The sequence below is a fragment of the Stegostoma tigrinum genome, chromosome 40 (genome assembly GCF_030684315.1).
Source record: "Stegostoma tigrinum isolate sSteTig4 chromosome 40, sSteTig4.hap1, whole genome shotgun sequence".
NCBI classification, from domain to species: domain Eukaryota; kingdom Metazoa; phylum Chordata; class Chondrichthyes; order Orectolobiformes; family Stegostomatidae; genus Stegostoma; species Stegostoma tigrinum.
The window spans coordinates 8,235,014-8,248,474 of NC_081393.1; the positions used below are offsets into that span (position 1 = coordinate 8,235,014).

Sequence of the window (13,461 nt, forward strand, 5' to 3'; positions counted from 1 at the left end):
AGAATGCAATTTGGCAGGCTGCTTGATTACTTTTTGGCCTGGTCTGTGAAAAGTCATGCTTCTAAGTCACAGATGGAAGCTTGGTTGGTTTCTGAACAGGATACATATCATTGTGAGGCTGCCACTCTGAAACAAGTGAGAAAGTTGGATAGGCCAAATGGACAATGAAGACAGTGAAAACTGCAAGTTGTTCGGATTTTTATTTAAAGAAAGTCACATCACCCTGCAGTTTTTTAGGTTGTGGTGCACTATCAAAATATCTATACAAAATGTCTGAATTCGTATCCAAGAGCTTGCCTCACGATCCTTTCCAGTATGTTGCCTAAGGGGTGCAGGTGCAGAGAAACCTGCAGGTTGTGACGTATAAATGGTGGCGGGTGAAAGTGACTTGTAAAGACTGATGAATCCATGACTGTGCACTCTTGAACAGACAAGGTTATGAAGACATGTAATCTAAGTATTAGGAATGGTAAATTTGACATGGAATAAGGAAGGAGAAACTCACTCACTGACAAGATGGTCAGTAATGAAAGTAGACAGAAGAAAAATAAATGGTCAAAGAGGTGAACAGAAGTCATCGTGCCACAGGACATTCTGATCTGATATACAAAAGAAGCTTTATCTGAATTTGGTGAAGGAATTGTTTGTAGCGTGGTGCTGAGAAGGGCTGGCGTGAATGAGCAGGCAACAAAACCAAATGACCTTTTGTTACTGTCATGCAGTTATATTATGGGTCACCTATTATGGAGCGTTAGAAGCTACTGTCAGGAGGCTATGAACTGTCTCATTCAGAGAAGCCCCATCCTGTGATCAGGTGACGTCTGGGTATTCAGAGCTAAGGGACATACACAGTATTTGTGACTTTGCTAGTGCAAGAACATTTAGAACTGCCAGTCACTGGGTTGAGGCAGGACATGGATTGCAATGTAAATGTTAATACACCATTAAGATTTAAAACATGTTGAAAATGGAACAGAGAATTAATTACTTCTGAGGCATTACAGTCAAGTGAGTCTGGCCCTTACCAGCCTCTGCCAACTTGGACATAGGTGGCAGGTCAAACAAAGACCTGAGACAAACTTGTCCACAGCCCTGGGACTTGAATTCTGATACAAACAGATACACTGAATGATCTGGTTATGATTGATTGGCTCAGTTAGTTTCACCACTCACTTCCTTAAATGAAAGCCCATCCTCTAGCCAACAATTTGAGTGACGTGTTAGAATAGATGGCATTCTTACAGAGCTTGGCTAAAGATGTATATTAGTGAAATATACCAAAATTGCACAGGTCACTGAAAGGAATGCCACCAAATTCCACAACGTGGCTTGCATCCACTTATTGAATCTTGCAGACATGCAGATATGGCTGAAGGGCAACGTTTGAGCTATGTGGTTTGCCATTTAGTGCTTTTCATTTCTGAGATAAAAACTGAAATTGCTGGAACATGTCAGCAGTTCTGGCAGCATGTGAGGAGACAAATCAGAGTTAACAGTTTGAGTCCAGTGCCACTTCTTTGCAACTGCCTTGTTTCAGAGCGCACGCAGCCCCCCCCCCCCCCCCCCCCACCCCCCCGACTCCGAGTTGTTGTATCCCTGACGCAAACAACACGTTACTGGTGTAGCTAGAGTTGAAATTGACGTCACACAGGGGAGGTTAATTTGATTGTTCATCCAAGCACTTTTTATGTTGTGTCTTTATTCCAGAACCAAACTTTGTTGGCTCTGCGTACATCCAAGAAAGTGCCAACAGTGAGATGGGGGACGATGACAAGATCTATTTTTTCTTCAGTGAGAGAGCTGTTGAGTACGACTGTTACAAGGAGCAGGTGGTGGCCAGAGTTGCTCGTGTGTGCAAGGTAAGATGAGCTTTGACATGTTGGCTTGCTTCCTGCTTGATCCTCCGTGTATTCAGCCTTGTTTGGTGGCTTTTCTGCAGAGCATGTTTCCAACATTGGTTGAGATACTAAGCATCAGGAATCTCCATTGATGCGAGTTGTGCGCTTTGATTAGGTTGGAAATAGTGGTGATATGACTGATAATAACTGTTTACGCCAGTAAGGCCGAAAACACCAGGCCAGAGTTTTAATTTAAAGGTTTTCTACTGTAGACCAGAGTATGGTATTTGAGAGCCTACCACATTTGGACATCAATGCATGTAACAGTATGTAAGTAAGTGTCCAGATCTCCACGATCCTAAGAGTTTACAGTAATATTGGAATCTGTAGGTTGAAGCTTAGACGTGCAGCTATTGTTGGATGTGTTACATGTCTCTGTGGCAAAGTCAGAGGATATAGGATGATCAGAAAGAAGTTCTGCCTTGCTCCACATCCAACCACCACCACTAACTCCAACTGTCAAGGGCTTCCGACTATCCACACTGGTAACTTGTGTAAAACTGGTAGTTTTCTGCCAGGCTGGGTGAGCTGGAATGACTTCGTTTGCACTGTGACCTCTTCAGAGAACTTAGAAAAATGAAACAGTTGGCATCTGATGCCTGAATTAATTTGAACAAATTGGAATGTCAAGCAGACCTGCCTGACCACTGCTGAAGATAGTCCTGTGAGGCTGGAAAAGGGATGGAACATGAGTAACGTTGCAGAGTATACTCTGAGTGTGCCCCAAGTTGGTTTCACTCTTCCCAGGAGAATCTTTTTATTTGAGTCTGTCAAAGAAGTTTTGACCCTCACGTGGAACATATGACCATATTTTCCTCCAGGATTCTGTGGATGAGTTGATCAGATACTGGTCTCTGAGCTTCTGATTGGTGCCAGTGTGCTGTGTTACATAGGATTCTTGGAATGATTGTTGCAAGTACCACATGTTGGTCATCTTGTCAGGCCAATTGTTAAATGCATTTCCCCCGTCACTTGACTCCTGGCCCAAGGTGCGTGTTAGCCACTATTTACAGTTATCTCCCATGCAAATCCTTGAATGTTGGCTGGACTGCTCACATGAAAGACTTCTCTGGCTCAAGGTCACGGGTTATAAATTGATCAGAGTTTTTCCGTTCACTCATGTCAAAACTGGAACCTCTAAAGGTGAGTTCAAACAGTTAACCCTGGACATGGCTACGTTGCTGTCTATGTGACCATACATGCGGATAAACTCACTGTGACTATTTTCCATCAGTCACGTCGCCTCAAAGAAAGGTGAAAAAAACAAGTCAGGGACCTAGTGATGGTGGTCAAGGCAGTGCACATATCCTTTCTCCACCCATGGTTTTTTTTTCCTTGATTCTGATAATTGGAGTGCAGCAATAGATTTTGATGCTTAAGTACCTGTTGGCATTCTTATCCAGGGGTAGCATTCTCTGACCCGTCCCAAACTGTTAGTTGAAGATAATGCTTCATCTGGAACTAATTGAAACTGAGAGATTCTGTAGTACAAACACAGAATCTTGTTAGATGAGCCTCAGCTCGTGCAGTTTACTATGAGTGCTTAAACAAGCATGTTTATGTCACCATGACCAGGTTTGTTTGACCAGGATGACTTCATTGAGCTGAAGATTACTGCCCAACTAGTTATCCTATGGAGTAATGTGCAAATGGGTAAATCGAATAGCAATTTCAGTCATTGGCACAGATTTTCATTGTTACAGCTTTTGCTCTGTCAACACTGACGGGTAGATGAGTTTGGAATCCTTTATTTAGTCCAATCTGTCAACTTCTGTCCTCATTCTGGACAGGCTGTGCCTTTTATTGTATTATGCCTGCAAGCTTTCCCCCTCTCCAGAATACCATTCCAAGTGTCATGTCCCATCTTCTTTTGCTCTGCGCTTGAACATCTGGTGTCCCTTGTGACCCTTTGTTTTTAACTCCATCATTTACTTCCTGGCATAAATCTTGTGAAGAAATTTCCTTCCTGCATCAGGCTTCGAAGTCCATTGTAAGCCAGAGTTCATGTTCTCTGAATCTTGTCTATCTCTTTCCCTGCATTCCACCTTTATCCCTTTCCTCCCACTCTTTCCCTTGCTCCTCCATTGCTGTCTGTTTTTTTTTCTTATTCCCCCCCCCCCACCCATCCCTGTCACCCAGCCGTGGACATGGAGGTCGTTAAAGGTGTACAGGCATTGAGTCACAAGTCAATCAGAATCACTGCTCAGCCAAATAAGAAGAACCCACACGTGAAATAAATGTAAATTGCAGAGGTATTTTTGTTTCAAGTCAGTAACTTACTCTTTGCAAGGTTGAGAACCTGTAAGTCTGAGCTAAGGTTAATGTATTTGGTGATCAAGGTTGATGTTTTATGCAGTGCTGCAGGATAAATCCCTTGGTTCGGGTACTGACTTGTTGCAGGATTAATCAAGCTGAGTCCGGGCTTGAGTTCTGTTCCATTTCACATCTGTCTGAATGAAAAACTGTACATTCACCAACAGAGAAGCCAAGCTTTAACTGTGTTTGTCAATTCCTGCTGCAATGACACTGACTTATACAGACCACACAATGTGCAAGCAAGCCATTTGGCCCATCAAATCCACATTGACTCTTTTGAGAATCCCTCCCTCACCTGCGCCCCCCCGCCCCCGCCGCTATCCCTGTAACTCTGCAATTACTGTGGCTCATGCCCTAACCGGCACATCTTTAGACTGTGGAGGGAACAAGAAAAATCAATGCAGACATGGGGAGATTATGCAGACTGCGCAAAGACATTCGCCTGAGGCTGGAATCAAATCCTAATGGCTTGGGATGATCATGTTCATCTGGAGGAGGTCTGTGTTTTGATTACAAGACCCACATTCTTCCACAGCCATGGCTATCAATGAATCAAATAAAAAGCATGGTTGTATGTAATTTTGAGGGAGCAAATGGCAGGGTGAGGGGAGGATGAATATACCTTGTAAATTAGTGTGCTTTGTTGCTTTGTTAATAATGGCTGCACTTCCTGTTTGATTAAAGCAAATTAAAGTTTCTCTCATTGGCAGGGTGACATGGGTGGGGCTAGAACTCTTCAGAAAAAATGGACCACGTTCCTGAAGGCCCGCTTGTTGTGCTCAGTCCCAGAACTACAGCTTCACTTCAACAAGATCCAGACTGCTTACACACTGAATGATGTTACCTGGCAGAAGACTATGTTCTTTGGTATCTTCCAGGCACAGTGGTAAGTTCTGAGTTAGAACTCCATTCTGATTTTTTTTCTACCTTCAATACTTGACTCCCACCCCCTGTAATGTTCTTGCTGACTTTTTTCACAGCACTTTAGCCAACAGAACTGTGTAGATGTGTCAACCTGGACGTGGTTCAGTCAAATGCCAGGCCATGAATGGCCTCAAGTTGTTAAGACTTGTACGAAATGAGTCTCTAGATAGCAGTAAAGGGTTAATAAACCATCACCCATGTCGGATAAGATTTAGGTTTAGTGCTGCAGTTTAATGACCCTTCCTGAGCGTAGCGTTCATATTCAGCACAGTTCCACATGAGCCGTTCCATGGCTAATCCTCAACACGCTTGCTACTTCATTCTGTCTGAGACATCCTGTGCACTATAAGTGCAATGTTGTTTGGATTTGCTGCAACTAAATCAACATTGAGGCTCAGTGTTTAGCTTCTGCATTGACAGAGGAGGATGATAGAAGATGGGAGGACAGCATCAAGGAAAGCTCGGTGTGTTCGCTGTTGGGATGTCTGATGGGGAGCGAGGGTAGTAGGTTCAAATGTTGAAATAATTCCCACAGCTGAGTAAAGTGAAAGGGTGGCTGAGCGAAAAGCTGGAAGCTTATGGGATATGGTGGAGTTTGACAGAATGCAATGCACCTATCAAATTGGCGTCAACTTAGCCATCGAGGAAAAGAATTTACATACAGTGAAATAAAAAGTTCAGCTTCAGGTGAAGTTGAAGTTCAAACTGGAGTTAATGGCCTCCTGTTAGTGGTGCTGTACATTGGCCAGTGTGGTCACAGTGCTGTTTGAAAGGTTCACTACCCAGTCCAAGGTGCTGGTAGTTCACCATGTACCGCTCCTTGTGTTAGACCCAGAGCTGGTGGTGTGTGCATCACTTCCTCGTCACCCCACCAGATCAGCCATTGGATCATGGAGGCCATGACAAGGTGGAATGAGCAATTAGACCAGCCATGGGCATCCTGTTGCTCAGTAAGTCTGGCAAAATCATGCCAAGTGTTTTCCCAACCACGATAGCTTTCCAGCCTGTTGGTCACAGCACACCAGCCCCATAAGCTGCATTTTTGCCCATTTCGGGGCCCATGGTGAACCTGCCTATGCATGTAGAATTGGCCACAGTGCAGCACTGCATGGGGATTGACTTTCGTGTTGGACATTGTGAGAGATGTTGGGAGGGGAAGAAACTTTCTGCCTTGTGTTTTTCTTGGCAAGGAGAATGGAGCAATTGGGAAGGAAGTCACTGGTGCCATTTCAGCTGGTGTGTGAAGAACATGTGATGGCGGAGTAGAGGCTGCAAGCTGAGATGGATATACGCTGTGGCAGGCTGTATGAATGAGATTTTGTGGCTTACACCCTGGAGCATTTAGACAAATGTGACAGGTTGGAGATTTTTGCATTTAACAGGAAGAAGACAGACTGCGAGTATGAGTGTGTGACAGTTGAATAAGTTGGTGTTGGGTGGCGGGGAGAGGGATGGTGATGGGCGTGATAAGTGATGAGACCATCTGGGAGGTGCAGGTAGTGTGGCTGTGCTCTTTTTCACATGACAGAAGGTGGCACACAAGCCCAGCAGGAACGAGCTTGATCTCCAAACACACTGACATTTCTGTCTCTTTACTTCAAGCTGACAGTACTGCCTATGAAAAAGCTAATTTGGAGTTTTTATTGTGGGTTCAGGGAAGCACTTGCATTTGGGATGAATATTAACCCATGAGTCTTTTTATAGCTTATTCTGAAGTAATTCTGTGAAGAAAAAGTTGTGAAAAGGGGTTGCAGAATATGTGGTCCAAAAAGTTAATGCACTGATGGCAAGTTTGTAGTGGTGAAGGCACAAATGCTGGCTGAAAAGGGAAGAAGCAAATGAGTTGAGGGAAGTGAGCTGTAGTTCATAGATCAGTTTAAAGAAATATGGATGGACAAAAATACAGCAATGAACTTACAGAACTGTCCAAGAAGGCAAAATGTTACATTTTGATGTATCTGAGCTGCTGATGAATATGTAGAAAAAAATGTATCATTCCAATCTATGCGTCAGATCAGGCGCCTGCCATTGCAGCTTGGTGTCGGAATTATGCTGACTGCTTGCAAACTTCTAAATCAGTTACGCTTTGTGCCCTGGTAATTTTTTGCCTTTCCCAACATAATTATTAGCATCTTAATAATGTACTGTTTAATCTTCCGCTGGACAGCTGCAGACAGGGCTGCTAGAACAGTTGCACTTGGACCTGCTCTGTAAAGCTCATAGTGTCACGCTGGACTTCCTAACTGAGGAAGTAACCTCGGCATTTGGTTAATACTGCAGCAGTTCATTATGTCCAAGTGTGAATGTGATTGCCTGACGGAGCATGCTGAAATTGTGATCATTTGGTGATAGTAGCGTGCTTATTTGGTAAATGGGTAAAATTTAAGGTTAAGCTCCAGGACTTAGGTTGTGAAAGGTAGGCTTTTTTGCAAACTGCATTCACTGTACCATCAAGTTTTATGACATCACAAGATAGATTAGTTAATATTATTGAATCCCTACAGTCTGAATGCAGGCCATTTGGCCCATAGAGTCTGCACCAATCCTCTGAAGAGCAGCCCAACCAGACATAACCCTTATCCTTTAACCCTGTGTTCGCCATGCTAATCCACCTAGCCGACGCATGCCTGGACACGATGGACAATTTAGCACTGCCAGTACATGTAAGCTGCGTATCATTGGACTGCGGGAAGATACACAGACACGGAGAATGTGTAAACTACGAACAGTCACGTGAGGCTGGAATTGAATCCAGGTCCCTGGTACTGTGAAGCAACAGTGCCAACAACAGTTTACTATACCTGTCTGTGAAGCAGTAGAGCTGGAACACAACCAAGATTTTGGCAAAGGAGTGATGGAACAGCTTGAAGCCTTTCTGATAAGTGTAATAACCATCTGTAGGTACTGTGTGCCAAGTGCCGACTGAAGAATGGTGATACAGCATGTCACGTGATGTCAGATGGTTTGTTGGTGTGCGCAGTGATGTGATTTGAGAGTTTTACTGTGAGATGAGTAGGCGAGTTGTTTGTCGCCTATTGGGCGTCTTGACCTGTTTCTGCTTGCTTGCAGGGCTGATGTGGTTGTGTCTGCTATCTGCCAGTACAAGATTGAAGACATTCAACGTGCCTTCGATGGACCCTTCAAAGAGTACCGGGACCAGGCACAGAAATGGGGCCGGTACTCTGATAAAGTGCCGAGTCCCCGGCCTGGAGCTGTAAGTTCTTGCCACAAGTTTTTATCCTGATTCTTTCAGATCCAACCGACTGTTTTGATGCATTCCAGTTTTGAACGTAGAGAAGATCCTTTAAATTCCACTTCAGTATTTTAAGTCCCCCCAAGTATTCAGTGGGAAGGTTCAGCCTGGCGTTAGTTTACCTTAAGTAAGTTAATGTGATATACATTACAATACTGGGCTATTTGGTGTAATGCATCCATTTTAAGACATCTGGCGTGCTCAAGCTTACTCATGTCTGTGTTCTTTGTCATCTCATTTTTGTCTCTGTCCTTGCGTAAAACGATCACATCCTTTGTAATGCACCTGGAATGCTGATTGGATTGATGCATTGCTTTAAAATCGCCTACAACATCCCATTGATGTTAATGAATAGTCGTGGTCTTCTGCAGCAGAGACAAAATTCAATTTGTGGGTACTCTTAAACATGTTGTAATTGGTAAACCGTATTGCTGTACACTGTATTTGAAATGTTCGTATAATTGGAGAACAATATGTATGACACGTGTTTGGAGCGTGGACAATCCACAACTGAATACAGATTTGTGCATAAGCTGTGTGTGGATGGAAAACGAGCTTGAATTCACTAATGAGGTCCATTGTAGTTGGCCAACTTGATGTTACTCTGAATCACCTTGTGTGCAATGTGCTAATATGGCTTGTGTAGCAGGAGTCAAGCAGCACCTGTGAAGCTGTACCCCAGTACAAGTCTCCACCTTCTAGATAGTGGGGTCCTGTGTCCAAGGTGCAAGGTGGTCTGTAGTTAAGGTTATTCTTTCTGGGGCAGTAGCAGTGTGTCCCCAAGTGGCGTTTCTGCTCCTCTGTGGTCCATCAGGCCTGCTTAATTCCTGGTAATCCTGTACATGGGTAAACGTGTTTTTCTTGGTTACTTGAGAAGCTTTGTTTATTCACCCATTGTCGCCAGCTCTTTATCATGTGCGTATGTCCGAGCTAGCATCTACTGCTTCTTGTGGGCATATATTTCACAGAGTGTACCTGTGAAGAAGTGTCTGACAGTTGAATTCTGTGATGCTGGTGTAATGGTAGCAAAGATGTTCCTCCAAAAAAAACAATTACTTCCCAATCCTAATACCATCAATCCAAATGCCCCTTGAACAGTTCAGCTGAAGTTTATAGCATTCAAGGAGTTTTCATCATAGAATCCCTACAGTGTGGACACAGGCCCTTAGGCCCAATAAGTCCACACTGACCCTCGGAGCATCCCACCCAGACTCATGGCCCTATAACCCACTGAATCTACACATCTCTAAACACTGTGGGCAAATTAGCATGGCCAACCCACCTAGCTTGCACATCTTTGGACTGTGGGAGGAAACCCGTGCAGACTCCACACAGAGTCGCCCAAGGGTAGAATCGAACCCAGGTCCCTGGCGCTGTGAGGCAGCAGTGCGAACCACTGAGCCACCGTGCCACCTTTTGTCGTATGTCAGGGATCAGTCAGCCTGCCTATTTGCAACTTACTAATAGTTGGCACATAGCTTCGATTGCTATGGGATTTCATGTGCATACAAATTGCTGTTGTAATGATTGCTCCCTTGAATGTGATGAAAATGCCATATTCTTTAATGAAATAGGGCACGTATTTGCTGTCATTTTAGAAAACGGCAGAAGTGACACTGGCATGACCAGCTTTTTGACACCACTGTAGAGTTGGGCCATATGGCCCATCTGCTGTTATGTGAATAGCAAATCCTAGATAAATAATGTCAACTGCACTGTCACCTTGACTCCAGACCTTGTGCTGAAGTTTAAAAGAGGAATTGTTTAAACGTCCCAGAAACTTGCCTTGCATCAATGTTAGATGGAATCGCTGGATATAGGGTTATACTGTCAAGCACAGCAATAAAGAGCCATAATTGTGACAGTCAATCTGTCTGCAGAACAAAGAAGTTGTGCATGTATCACATGCCACCCTAAGGCATTTGAATGAACATCGTTAAATGTAATATCACAATGTTGCATGTGGAAGTTCAATTGTTAGCTGCTAACATTGCCTGGTGGTGATCTTATTCTGGTTTCCAGTGCATCACAAACAACCATAGAGTGCTTGGCTATAATAGTTCACTCGAACTGCCTGACAACACGCTCAACTTTGCGAAGAAACATCCACTGATGGATGACCTTGTGCAGCCTGTTGGCTACCGGCCTCTACTCATCCAGAAAAACATCAACTACACACAGATTGTGGTGGACCGGGCAGTGGCTGCAAACGGGAATCAGTACACAACCCTCTTCATTGGGACAGGTCAGTTGTGATTTATAGCTTTGAAGGTCAACAGTGCTCCATGTCAAACACTGTTCGATGCTGCAATTTGGGCTAAACCAAGTGTTAGGTGGTTAGAGATAATGGGAACTGCAGATGCTGGAGAATTCCAAGATAATAAAATGTGAGGCTGGATGAACACAGCAGGCCAAGCAGCATCTCAGGAGCACAAAAGCCCCCCTCCTCCCACCCACCCTCCTGCAAAAATTCCATCCCCTATTCCCAATTCCTCCGCCTCCGCCGCATCTGCTCCCACGATAAGACATTCCACTCCCGCACATCCCAGATGTCCAAGTTCTTTAAGGACCGCAACTTTCCCCCCACAGTGATCAAGAACGCCCTTGACCGCGTCTCCCGTATTTCCCGCAACACATCCCTCACACCCCGCCCCCGCCACAACCGCCCTAAGAGGATCCCCCTCGTTCTCACACACCACCCCACCAACCTCTGGATACAACGCATCATCCTCCGACACTTCCGCCATCTACAATCCGACCCCACCACCCAAGACATTTTTCCATCCCCACCCCTGTCTGCTTTCCGGAGAGACCACTCTCTCTGTGACTCCCTTGTTCGCTCCACACTGCCCTCCAACCCCACCACACCCGGCACCTTCCCCTGCAACCGCAGGAAATACTACACTTGTCCCCACACCTCCTCCCTCACCCCTATCCCAGGCCCCAAGATGACATTCCACATTAAGCAGAGGTTCACCTGCACATCTGCCAATGTGGTATACTGCATCCACTGTACCCGGTGCGGCTTCGTCTGCATTGGGGAAACCAAGCGAAGGCTTGGAGACCGCTTTGCAGAACACCTCCGCTCAGTTTGCAACAAACAACTGCACCTCCCAGTCGCAAACCATTTCCACTCCCCCTCCCATTCTCTAGATGACATGTCCATCATGGGCCTCCTGCAGTGCCACAATGATGCCACCCGAAGGTTGCAGGAACAGCAACTCATATTCCGCCTGGGAACCCTGCAGCCATATGGTATCAATGTGGACTTCACCAGTTTCAAAATCTCCCCTTCCCCTACTGCATCCCTAAACCAGCCTAGTTCGTCCCCTCCCCCCACTGCACCACACAACCAGCCCAGCTCTTCCCCCCCCACCCACTGCATCCCAAAACCAGTCCAACCTGTCTCTGCCTCCCTAACCGGTTCTTCCTCTCACCCATCCCTTCCTCCCAAACCAAGCCGCACCCCCAGCTACCTACTAACCTCATCCCACCTCCTTGACCTGTCCGTCTTCCCTGGACTGACCTATCCCCTCCCTACCTCCCCACCTATACTCTCTCCACCTATCTTCTTTACTCTCCATCTTCGGTCCGCCTCCCCCTCTCTCCCTATTTATTCCAGCTCCCTCTCCCCATCCCCCTCTCTGATGTTAGGTGGTTATTTGCAAATTGTGTGGGACTGTAACAGAGTCCTTGCCTGCAGTGTCTCGTGCTTTGGACTGAAAAGATCCAGTTCGGTATGGCTGAAAGAATAGACATGCTGTGAAATTCTGCGTTTAACTGGTCAGTAGCAATGCAAGAGAATGAACTTTTCCAGGCAAAAATGAATTTTCTCTTGCCTAGGGAAGTGATCCTGATGGGTCGGTAAATTGCAGTAACTGTTGAGAGGTGTGCAATGGAAAGGATGTGAATTTGACTCCTTTTCTCAAATGTTATCTCGGGTCATGCGTGTTCTGCTTGGAGATTTGTGTAAGTGTGTAACTAAATATGATGCGCTTATGCCTGCAATACAAAACTGACAAATCTGAACAGATTTTCCAAGAATGGGAGGCTGTAGTGTTTTCGAAATGTCACTGTAGTAAATCAGAGCTCCAGGCTGATGCTTTTGGGACATGGGTTCAAATCTCGTGCCAGATGGTGAAAATTGAACTGAAGACAAACATTCCTGGTTTTCCAATTTTTGGAAAAAAAAGGCTGAATTAACATAACTGTGTGTCAATACTGGTAATGGTTTCATAAAAATCTGTGAGCCTCACTGAAGTCCTTGAGGGACAAAGCTCTGTTGTGCAGGCTAGAAGAGATAAGAATGCCAATCCAGATTCCGTCCGCTGTTCTACTAGCTCTGTCAATCAAGGGGACATTGGGATGGGCTGCTAATGATGCATGCATCCTGAAATTATGAATTAGAAACAAAGCAGGGGCTTTTCAAATGCCTTTTTTTTTTGAAGAACAACTCTACACGATGATGACACTGCTGTTTGGTGACTAGCATTGTCTGTTGCCGATATTGCTGTCTGGGATAAAAGTAGCTGGGAAAGTGGAGTCACATTAGGCATTTACAAAATTTGGCTTTGGGAATTATCTCTGGTTTTTATGTGAGGTTGAAATGATTGCCATCCCTGCCTCATGGGTACAATCAGTCGTCTCTCCGCTGCTACCACCACCATCCCCACCCCCACCTCCTCACCTCACAAAGTAGTATTTGGGGTCAGAGCTTGGCTTTGAACCCAAAATTGGGGATAGTAGTAAGCACAGCATTTGTTAAAGTAGTCCAGAAGATGTTGCTTTTTGGAAATTCAAGAATACACATAACGGGCATGGGGGCAAGTCAGTACGACTTCTCAGAAATGAGAGATAAGGACGCCAGTTTGGGGTTTGAACTGTAAGTAGACACAGTCAGGATAAAAATTGGAGATTTGGGGTAAGGAGTGAGACACACAGTCAACTCTTTGTTAATGCATTCATGATGAAGGCACCATGGTAAGTCAGTCCAGATTTGATGCACACTTTAAGGCACTGGAGCGGTTTGCTGACTGACTGAACTGAGCAGTTAAAAGTCAGCAATTTTGC

At 45.0% G+C, this 13,461-nt stretch overlaps 1 protein-coding gene across 4 annotated transcripts in view; it reads left to right on the plus strand.

Annotated features, from left to right (window-relative positions):
- Window positions 1-13,461, plus strand: part of sema4c (sema domain, immunoglobulin domain (Ig), transmembrane domain (TM) and short cytoplasmic domain, (semaphorin) 4C) — a 185,794-nt gene that overhangs the window by 163,202 nt on the left and 9,131 nt on the right. For all 4 annotated transcript variants that reach the window (XM_059641223.1, XM_048522715.2, XM_048522717.2 and 1 more), the window contains 4 exons: window positions 1,708-1,859; window positions 4,925-5,100; window positions 8,208-8,352; window positions 10,414-10,636. In XM_059641223.1, coding sequence (XP_059497206.1) covers window positions 1,708-1,859; window positions 4,925-5,100; window positions 8,208-8,352; window positions 10,414-10,636 — 696 coding nt within the window. The remainder of the gene's footprint in view (window positions 1-1,707; window positions 1,860-4,924; window positions 5,101-8,207; window positions 8,353-10,413; window positions 10,637-13,461) is intronic.